Below are 10,743 nucleotides of genomic sequence, written 5' to 3' on the forward strand. Positions count from 1 at the left end.
GACCTCCAGATCATTAATCCCGAGGCTGCCAAATGACAGTCATCCATCACGCCTCCTGACGAGCATCCCAGCCGCCGAGAAAGGAGCCTGGCCCCGCCCTCCCTGCCGTCCCCCGGTGCTCATTAGTGGGCCTTCCTGCTCGGTGCCAGGTTTCCTAATCAAGTCCCTGGCTCCTCTCACTTCCCTTCGGGGCCAGTGGGCGGAAGCGGCTCTGACCCTCCCTCTTTCAGAGGCCAGGGAGGGGTTGGAGTGAATTGTTGAGTGGCTTTTCATCCCCCTGGAGACCTGTGTGCCCAGCAGCTCCTTTGACATGGTGGGTACACAGGAGAGAAAAAACCATTTCTCTGCCCTGTAGCAGGAGAAGAGATGAAGAGAAAACAGGCAGTATGCAAATAAAAACACGGTTATAAACTGCACTGAGAGCTGCAGAAGAGAAGCCAAGGAAGCTCTCCAGGTGGACAATGGGGCAGGACCTCACCTGTCTTGGGAGTCAGGGAAAGACTTCCCTGAGGAGGCAGCTGAACAGCTTCTGAAGGCTCCAGAGGACTGAGTTGCCAAATCATTAGGAAAGAATCTGGAATCATATGCTAGCAAAAAAAAAAAAAAAAATCTTTGAAGTCTTATTTACAGGTGGGAAACAGACCCAGAGAGGCTGTGTGTTTTACCCAAGGCCACACAGCCTGTGAGTTGGACCTATCTTTCTGTTCTTCCCAAGGAGAACTGGCAGCTGGTCTGATAGCTTCCAGGCTTTGAGAGTTCGAGTCAAATTATACTTGTAAGCAGATTTATGAACATATTTCCAACTCAGCAAAAGGGTGGGCATCCACAGATGTCTTCTTTCTCTGCATGGTTATGACACAACCCTCTGTTTGTCTCTTTGCACAATCACAGGGACCCCCATCAACCGAATCCCCATCATGGCCAAGCAGATCCTGGACCTGTATATGCTGTATAAGCTGGTGACGGAGAAGGGGGGCCTGGTGGAGATCATCAACAAGAAGATCTGGAGGGAGATCACCAAAGGCCTGAACCTGCCCACGTCCATCACCAGCGCCGCCTTCACCCTGAGGACCCAGTGAGTGGCCAGAGCCTTGGGGAAAGGAAGCTAAGGCTGGAGAAAGGGGATGCTTTAACCTAGAGGAGAGGAAGGAAGGAAATTCCACTGTATAGTGAACAAGATGGGCGGAATTCCTGAAAGGGCCTGGAGCTTTCTGAGATGAATCCCTCCCTAACCTAAGTCATCCTGAGAGCGCCCCTTCCCAAGCATCTCCTGTGTGCTGCTGCTTCACTGTTCTGTTTCATTCAAACCTCACCAACAACCCCGTCAAGAAGGTTTTTGTCCCTGTTTCCCAGACAACAAGAACTAAGTCTCAGAGGTTAGATCGTTTGGTCAGAGCCATACCAGCTAGTAAGTGGTCAGGCTGAAGAGTCACGCCTGGGCTTCTGTCTCTGAAATTCACGCTTTTTCCAGGACGTCATCTCCCACACAGCACCCCTACCCTAAGCCTGGCCCTTCCTACCTGACACTCAGCTTGCCCAGCAACAGCGGACCCAGAGGAAGGCAGGCACTGGGATCCCACTGGGATCGGCGACCTGTTTTTCTACCCATTTGAGTTAATTATAAGGGTGATAGAAGCAGTGAGAACAGGAGGAGCACTGGCGAATGAGGGCCAGAGGGGAATCTGTTCTTTCAGAACTCTGGATGTTGTTCTGTGAAAAATACGGAAAGATCAGCCATGTATAGGTTAGGTGACATGTTAAGGCCTTGTTGAAACTGTTCCAGGAGAAGTTGGGAACAGAGCAATATCCAGCATAGCAGTCCTTCTCCCAAGGTTCTTGAGTAGCGAATTGCTTCTTGGGGCATCTGACACAAAGAGGGACATCACTTCTAGGTCCACACACAGTGGGAAGAATTGCTCCTGTCTGACCAGCCTGACTCAGAATGGTTAGGAGATCTAGGAGCCAGAAAGACATTGCAAAACATGGCATTTCTCATTTCTCCCAGGACACTAGAAAGGCGCCACAAAAACATGAAACGTTAGCGAAAGTATCTATTTCCCTAATGAACCGTGCCTCCACTTCGAGCTGCGTTTAGAATCGGGTAGCAGTTAGAGGGCCTGGGGTGGGGCATCGCTGTCCGGGAGGTTCCTCTTCCATCACATGCACCAGGTTGTGCTCCTTTGTCCTAGAGGACAGAGCCTGCCCCACAGAGCCCGCTTCCAGAGGCCCATCGACTTAGACTGGGCAGCCCTCGTGCCACATTTTGGATGACTCTGGCTTCCTTCCTTCCTTCCCTCCAGGTATATGAAGTATCTCTATGCCTACGAGTGCGAGAAGAAAGCCTTGAGCTCCCCGGCCGAGCTCCAGGCAGCCATTGATGGCAACCGGAGGGAGGGCCGCCGGCCCAGCTACAGCTCCTCCCTCTTTGGCTACTCGCCCGCTGCTGCCTCTGCCGCTGCCGCTGGGGCCCCTGCCCTCCTCTCCCCACCCAAGATCCGCTTCCCCATCCTCGGGCTGGGCTCCGGCAGTGGCACCAATGCCAGTGGCCCTCGGATATCCCCAGCAACCACTCTCAGGAAAGGTCTGCAGGGCCCTTGTGAGGAGGAAGGGCAGGGAGGAAGGGCGCCAAGTTCCCTGGGTCCAAGACCCAGGTGGGAGGGTGGGTTATGGGTTGGGTCCAGCTCTGGTGCCGTTGTCAGGTGATGGAGTCCCAGTGACAACCGTGCCCGTGCCAAATCGCCTGGCTGTGCCTGTGACCTTGGCCAGCCAGCAGGCCGGTACCCGGACGGCCACGCTGGAGCAGCTGCGGGAGCGGCTGGAGTCGGGGGAGCCCCCTGAGAAGAAGGCGTCCAGGCTGTCAGAGGAGGAGCAGCGCCTGGTGCAGCAGGCCTTCCAGCGCAACTTCTTCAGCATGGCACGGCAGCTGCCCATGAAGATCAGGATCAATGGCAGGGGTGAGTGCCGGGCCCGGGCGCCAAACCCCGGCTCCATCCGAGGGCCCGTTTACGTCCCGGGGACTGGGGTGGAGCCCCTCCAGGTTCTGCCCCCCTGGCCCCCAGAAGGATCTAGAGGCCAAAGAGCCACCCGAGGCTTTGGTGGCCACAGAGGTCTCAGTTCACCAAAGCTGAAGTCATTTTGCAGGGGACCTGCAGTTTCCTCAGGCGTGCCCTGTTCTCTAGCAAAGAGGAGAAGCAGTTGTTCAAGGAGGAGCAGGAGGCCTTGAGGGACAGCTGCCGCGTCTTCCCTGTCCCCTCCTGCCTTTTGATCTGTCTCAATTAAAGGGCTCGCCCTTCACCCCAGTGCCTCACCATCTGGGAGAAAGACAGCACCTCCTTTCCGGAGGCTCAGTGAGGGGCCAGAGCTGCCTCAGGCCAGGCTGCCAGTGACCCCCGGGAGAGAGGGGAGGAGGAAATACAAGTTTGGCAGCATAACTGGCATCTTTTCCCTTCCCCTCCACATTTTTCAGGTGCCCCACCTTCTCCCCGCCCCTCCCCCCCACCCGCAACCACGCACTCCACATCCCTTGTTCCCCTTGTTCCCCTTTCCCCCTCACACACATTTTCTTTGCCATTCTTGACTCTATCTCAGAACAAACATGAGCGGGCTCGTGTTGGGAAGAAATCAGGTGTGAAGAGAGCTGTGCGTGTTCCCAGGCAGCCCCTCCCTGTCCCACTCCCCGCCTGGCGAGGAGCCGAAGGGAACTGGAGGTGACAGCCCGGACAGCAGGGCTCTGCCCTCTTGACCCACTCAGGCCAGGTGCCCCTGGCCCTGCACAAGCCACAGGCTAATAGATGAGGCAGCTCATCTGGAAGAATTCTTGGCTCTCAACATCATGAAAGGGCAGAGTCTCGGGTGAGCCAGGCGAGGCCCTGTGTGCCAGCGCCTGCAGCCTTCCACAAACCACGGAGGGCTCAGATGGAGAGGGAGTGCCAGGTGCTGGGCAGGTAGACCCTCTCCTTGGGACCTCCCAGCCTGGTTAAGGGGAGGAGGAGGCAAGGCAAATCCTCAGAGGAAGGGGCTGGGTCTTAGTGACCTCTGACGCCCCACCCGGTGGATAGTGGGTGCTCAGGGTTTGCTGAATCGTGTTGAAAGCATCAGTGCGCAGCTGCGAGCTGAGGTCAGCCTCCTTGCCTATGTGATGCCTCTTCTCTGAGAGCAGAGGGAGTTGGGAAGGTGAAGTGGTTCAGTGGACAAAGCAAGCCGTAGGACGTTCACCAGCCTGGTTCTCCTGCCACACCTTACACTTGGCAGAAGGTTATCCAGGTGCTTTCTAACTCTGGGAGGCCTCAGCCTGCTGTGGCCAGGCCGGGAGGGTGGGAGGGCCTTGAAGGGAACGACAGAAATGCCGGAGGGCTTGACCGGGCCTGCTGTCTCCCTTGTCCCCCGCAGAGGACAGAGCAGAGGCCTCGGCTGCAGCAGTGAACCTGACCACGAGCAGCATTGGGAGCATCAACATGTCTGTGGACATCGACGGCACCACTTACGCAGGTGAGGCTCTTGGGGCTCTGAAGGAGGCGGCAGGGTGGCAGCCAGCCTCCGTACAGCTCCCTGCAAGACCCCCTTGTCACCCTTCTGTCTGAACATCTTCCCAGGGGTGGCTTCCTTTCAAGGTTCCAAAGGTAAAGCAGTTCTTCCGGATGAGGAGGGCTGAGGATTGCTAATAGGATGACAGATCCCCCTCCACCTTTTTTTTTTTTTTTTTTGCTGTACGCGGGTCTCTCACCGTTGTGGCCTTTGCCGTTGCGGAGCACAGGCTCTGGACGCGCAGGCTCAGCGGCCATGGCTCACGGGCCCAGCCACTCCACGGCATGTGGGATCTTCCCGTACCGGGGCACAAACCCTTGTCCCCTGCATCGGCAGGTGGACTCTCAACCACTGCGCCACCAGGGAAGCCCCACCACCACCACCTTTGATAAAGTGATGGAGACCCCTTGTCTAACCCTTTTTCGACCAATGGTTGGCTCGTTATTTGAAAAAGTCATTTAACGTAAAGAATCATAATCAACTCTATCCATACCTTTAACATTGTATTATAAGTTAAATCAGTGTCCACCATTACAGTCTTTCAATGCATGTGTCTCCTTTCTTTGACTGGTTCAGCTCTTCTCTTCCTGGACATCATCTGTCATGGTCCAAGAACTGACACCGGCAAAGGAATCTGAGCGCAGCAGAATCAGCCTATATTTTCATGATTTTCCCCCCAGTCTTTTACGATTGTCTCTTCCTAGATCTAATTTGGCAACAGTTTTTTGTTGGTTGGTTGGTTTAGCACCTTTACGAAGACCTTCCGAGGTGTTCAACTTAGTTTTCATAGAAACAGCAATCCGTTTCCCACTCCCATTTTGTTAGTGTAGAGATGAGTTTGGGGATAAAGCCAGCTGACTGGTGGTTTTTTGTTTTTTTTTTTGGCTGCATTGGGTCTTTGTTGCTGCGCACGGGCTTTCTCTAGTTGCGGCAAGCGGGGGCTACTCTTCGTTGAGGTGCGCGGGCTTCTCATTGCAGTGGTTTCTCTTGTTGTGGAGCACGGGCTCTAGGCCTGCGGGCTTCAGTAGTTGCAGCGCGTGGGCTTCAGTAGTTGCAGCACACGGGCTTCAGTAGTTGTGGTGCGTGGGCTCAGTAGTTGTGGTGCATGGGCTTAGTTGCTCCGCGGCATGTGGGATCTTCCCAGAGTAGGGATTGAACCTGTGTCCCCTGCATTGGCAGGCGGATTCTTGACCACTGTACCACCAGGTAAGTCCCTCCAGCTGACTCTTGTTAAGCACAGCTTGATGAGTGGGGGCCCCAGAGCACGGGCACACTGGCCAGTGGCCTCCTGCTGGGAGCCTGGGCATCAATCACCTGTTTTAGAGGGGGCATGGGGAGGTGCCCAGTGGAGGGGGCTTAGAGCTGCACCTTCTATCGAAACCAGGGGCATTTCCACAGGGCATGCTTTGAGTGTTCCTGCTCTGGGGACTGGGGCCAAGGCCGCTCTGGATCTCTGCCGGGCCACTTGCTGGGGGCATCACGCTTGGGGCCAGGGAAGGGGCAGAGTTCCTGGAAGCAGCCTTCAGAGAAGCAGGGATGCCAAGTTGCCTAGCCACTCACCACAGAGTCAGTGCTTCAGAGACCACGCCACGTTCAAAGGTCTCTGCCTAACACAGACCCCTCAAGGAGACTGGGCGAGCTGGCGGCTAGGGCCTGGATGCCCTTTGCCTTCTGGTGGTGCCGTGTGGTCGAGGAGGTTTGGGGGTTGGGAGTGGGTCTGTGTGGAAAGCAGGGAAGGGGGAGATCAGTGCCTGGCTCTCCATCTCCTCTCATCCTTTCTCAGGAGAGAAGAGGATATGCCTCCTCTCCCTCAGCATGGGGAACAGTCAGAAGAGAGTTGAAGGCTCCCCAAACCTCACTTGCCTCAATCCTGTCCCACCTGTGTCCTTTCTCAGTGGCTGTGCAGTCACCCAGGCCCAGAGCTTGGAAGTCATTCCTGAGAGCCCCTCAGGCCCATCACCCACCAGAGCTCAGCAGACGCCACTGCTCTGCTGCGTCCCCGCCACATGGCCCTGGTTCAGACCTCTCTTCTCCCCTGTTAGAGTAGCTCTGACTTGCAGGCTTGCATCCACCCACATCCTCCCAGCCCCACAGAGAGCTCTGAAATGCCCGTCTCGTGACGTCCGTCCCCTTCTTCCCCTTAAAACTTCAGGGGCTTCACAAGCCCCACAGGGTACGACCCCGGCAGCCTAGAGACACGCAGGCCTCCATTTCCTCGCGCTGCCACCTCTCCAGCCTCCTGTGCCGCACGCCTGCCTTCAGCTCCCCCCGGGCCTACCGCGTTGCTGCACCAGCCTCCAGCACGTTCGCCGCCTCTCTCTGTTCTTTGTTCTCTCAGATTTCCTCTGCCTGCCACACCGTCTCCTCCTCGTCGTGTGGCCACTTTTTCTAAAAAGTCCAGGCATGCTCTCCCGCCAGAGCTTCTCCTGACCCACTTTCCCCTGCTCTCCAAAGCCGCCTTTTTTCCCCACAACACGCTGGGTACACTTCACTTAGAGCCTTTGTGACATTTCAGCAAAATGACTCTGTCCGTCCCCCTCACCAGCCTGTAAGCACCTGCAGGCAGGGCAGTGTCCGCACCTAGCGCAGCGTCCAGCATGGAACCTCCTCGCCCAGAGTTAGGCGGCAATAGATACAGTGGAATGAACTGAACCCCTGAACCTGTCCCTCCTCTCCCAACGTGCTCACACTTGCTTCTCCCCGCCCCCACTCGCTCAGGTGTGCTGTTTGCCCAGAAACCTGTGGTCCACCTCATCGCAGGATCCGCTCCCCAGAGCATCGGCAGCAGCGCCAGCAGCAGCAGCAGTTCTCACTGCTCGCCAAGTCCTACCTCGTCCCGGGGCACCCCCAGTGCAGAGCCCTCCACCAGCTGGTCCCTCTGAGGGGCAGGACCCAGCTCCCAACTCCCTCCACCCTCCCATCGAGAGTGGAGGAAGCTGATGCACAGAATTTACCTCATCTCATGGAGCCCACATCAAACACCATTTGGCCAGATGTTGAGAGTTTGGACCTGTCCGTCTGTCCAGGCTCCATCAGGTCCTGCTGTACTCTAGAGGCAAGGAGAGGCTGGAGGGGCCTGACAGGGCAGCGTTGTCCAATCAGGGATTGTCCTGGAGAACTGGGCGGGGTCTGTGGGCGTCCAGCTTCCTCCAGGGCTCCCAGGCCACCTCCCATCCCGGGCACAGTGTATTGACAATCTGTAAGCTGACACAGGGCTGGAGGCCCGCCACATCCCTTCCCCTTTAATTTATTTCCCTTCCCCTGCCTTCTGCCGTGACCCCAGGGTCACTGGTCTCTTCCCCTGCTCAGTCCCCCAATCTTTGACTCCAGTGTGGGGCTGCTAGGAGCCAAGAGCATGTCTTTGTGGCCCTTCTCTGCTGAGCATGGCATGGGGTCCTCCCAACCCACCTTGCCTCCCATGTTTGGTTCTTGGGGTGTGGGTCTCTCAAATTCAAGTCTTGAAGCAGTCCTCAGGGCCCCATATCCCCCTTTTAATGGTCCCAAGACAGGGATCATGAGGGCAGTCCTCAGGACCCAGGGCCTGCTGGGCATCTGCTGAGGGAGAGGCAGAGCCTCAGGGGCTGCCCAGGCAGGCCCTGGCACCCACTCCACTGACCCTTTTCTGACCCTGCCAGACCTCACGTCCCCACTCATCCCTGTTGGCCAGCTCTCCCAGGAAACAGCCCACTTGTCCCTTGGGCCCCTCTTCTTCTCGTGGGGCCCAAACCTGCCAATGTCAGGTTCATTGAAATACCTCAGATTTGTAACTGTTGATGTTTGATTCTTCAGGAAGTATTTGCATCTCTGAAATCTTTTTTATATGTGTTTGCTGACTTTTGTGTTTTTTTTACTTTAAAATTTTTATTGTTATTGTAGCACCAAAGAAATGAAAGCAGATCACCCCAAAAGCCGAGCAAATGATTTGGTACCCCAGCCCCTCCGGCCCTTCCCTAAGACCCCAGTGAGGGTGCGAGCGAGGCAGCAGGAGAGACGACTCAGGGATCACAGTGGCAGGAGGAGGTGGAACGGAGAGGCCCGCTCTCATGCAGGTTGGATCGTGAAACCACACCGGTTCTCAAGATGGCCCTTGACCCATTTCCCACCAGAGCAGGGCAGTCCCAAACCCCAGCGCCCAGTTCACCAGGGTGGGGGCAGGGCATCTTCCCTTCACTCAACATTCCCACCTCAGGGCAGGAGTGGGCTGTGGAGGCCATGGACCTTGGAGAAGTTGAGCTGCCCCAGAGGGTGAGGAGATGCTGAAAGAGCTCTGTCTCTCCTCTTGGACCCTGGGGTGGAGTGGGCTGTTCCTGTGTCCTAAAGAAGAGGTGATTCTCGCACAAGGCTCACCTCTCAATCGAGTAAGCCCTGCAGTGTTCAGTGGAACCCCATCTGCTGTGACATCATCGCGCTGTGGTGGTGGGAGACCATGGTGGCACAAACCCACGCACGACTAACGTTCAGTCCATCTAGGAAAGGAAAGGGAAATCATACGCTTGAGCACAAAACACATACCTCAGCCCAGTGAGCTGCAGCTGCACTGACTGCATCTTCTCTCCCTTCCCTAGCCCTCCACACTGTCTCACACTCACACATACTCACACACACAGCCCCATCCATTGGGGGCTGACCCTCTCCTGGCCTCACCAGGCCGGCGCAGGGCCTGGCAGAGAAGGGCGTCTGAGGTCCGTGTCAGGGAGGAGCCCGGTTGGCTGGCGCTGGGCCCACTTGAAGGCATCGCAGACATTTGGCCAGTGTGTCTTTCTCAGGGCTTTGGTCACAAAGGATGGACTCTTCCCACCTGGAGGACACAGGGGTGGTGCACTGTGTCTTCCTGGTTGTTGGATCCTCTCCCTTTCCTCAGGCAGCTTGCCCAGCTTGCCCTCTCAGCAAGCCCTCGCTGCCCTCAAGGGCAACAGCAGGGTCTCAGCCTGAAAGCCCGAGGGTGGGAGCGCCGGCAGGTGCCCCCAGAATGGGGCCCTGGGCCAAGAGGAGCTCTCCTGACGGTGCAGCCCTGAGGTCACATGGCAGCCATTGGCCAGGGCCGCTCCGTCCCCTCCCCCTCCCCTTCTTACTTGTATTTAACCAGGAAAAAATGTGATAGCACATGGGTAGCCTAGGCAGTGGATAAATACCTCAGAAGTCCTCTTGCAGCAAGTGTCTGTATATGTTGTGGTCATTTTCTATCTTACATGTTCTCGAATGTTTATATTTCAATAAACCTCTACCTCTTCACACAAGCAGGTCTCGCAGGCGCTTTCAGTGACTCTTTCATTTGACAGTACTAGGGAAGAGGCGAGGACCTTCAGAATGAAAGGGGCTGAGTGAACTACTCCTCTGATCCCTTGATTTTTCCTAACCCTTCTCTTCGCTGCTCACCCATCGTTTTCCCAAAGCGCTTACTCTCAGCCTGTCTTCTGTATTAGCTGGGCACCGCTGATATTGCATGATCACCAAAACTGACTCCCCTGGTGTCACGTCAGGGTCCCAGCAGGCACAGGGCCAGGGGTCTCCTCCATGAGCAAGCCCTCTTTGAGCTCCTGCTGAATAAGTACAGTCCCCACGCTCACAGAGCTCACACTCTTGTCTGGGAGGCACACACGACTCTAGACAAAAACCGAGTCTTTAGAATACAGCATGACTAGGACCAGTGGGGTAGATAAATGCTGGAGCAGCTCACTAGGGAATCTCTGGAAGGCTTCCCAGCAGCGGACATTTCAGCTAGAAGAATGAGGTGGCCAACTGGAAACGTGAGGAAGAGCAGAGGAAGTGATACATGTGGAAGCTCGGTGGCATCAAAGGACCTGGCATTGGGGAACTGTGGGCAGTGCCTAGGGTTGGGGGGTGCTAGAAAAAAGTGTGGCTGGGGCCAGGATGGAGCCCAGGCTAAGGAATTTGGGCACCATCCTCTGAGCATCGGGACCCTGCTGACATGTTTTAAGGAGGACATAGGCTTAGAAAGAGGCTTTTCTAGAAGGGTGATCTGGAGCTGGGAGACATTCTTGGCATGGACACCCTGGGACACTGCCACTGAAACAGGCCTATACCCAGACTGCTCAGCCTTTTTCTCTGCCACGATGCGCATCGTATGGGCACAACCTGGTTTTGGCAAAACCAAAAGAAATGGGCAGAGAGTTAAAGCACTGGGTGGGTTTGTGATTGCCCATCTCCATCCATAACAACATACACCTCGCCTGTCTGCAACCTCTGAGGCACGGGGAG

General features: G+C 56.1%; 1 protein-coding gene across 3 annotated transcripts in view; it reads left to right on the forward strand.

Moving 5' to 3' along the window:
- The window catches only part of ARID3B (AT-rich interaction domain 3B), a 54,383-nt gene extending 44,622 nt beyond the window's left edge, over window positions 1-9,761 (forward strand). The window contains exons 5-9 of one of the 3 annotated variants that reach the window (XM_027123601.1): window positions 892-1,075; window positions 2,301-2,581; window positions 2,700-2,954; window positions 4,390-4,488; window positions 7,243-9,761. In XM_027123601.1, the coding sequence (XP_026979402.1) occupies window positions 892-1,075; window positions 2,301-2,581; window positions 2,700-2,954; window positions 4,390-4,488; window positions 7,243-7,406 (983 nt within the window). In that variant the 3' untranslated portion in view covers window positions 7,407-9,761. Of the gene's footprint in view, window positions 1-891; window positions 1,076-2,300; window positions 2,582-2,699; window positions 2,955-4,385; window positions 4,489-7,242 lie in introns of all 3 variants that reach the window. The other 2 variants (XM_027123600.1, XM_027123602.1) reach the window with 2 other exon arrangements.
- Window positions 9,762-10,743: the final 982 nt, after the last annotated feature.

Source organism: Aethalodelphis obliquidens, unplaced genomic scaffold (genome assembly GCF_003676395.1).
Source record: "Aethalodelphis obliquidens isolate GAN/ISIS:26980383/991018 unplaced genomic scaffold, ASM367639v1 scaffold26, whole genome shotgun sequence".
NCBI classification, from domain to species: domain Eukaryota; kingdom Metazoa; phylum Chordata; class Mammalia; order Artiodactyla; family Delphinidae; genus Aethalodelphis; species Aethalodelphis obliquidens.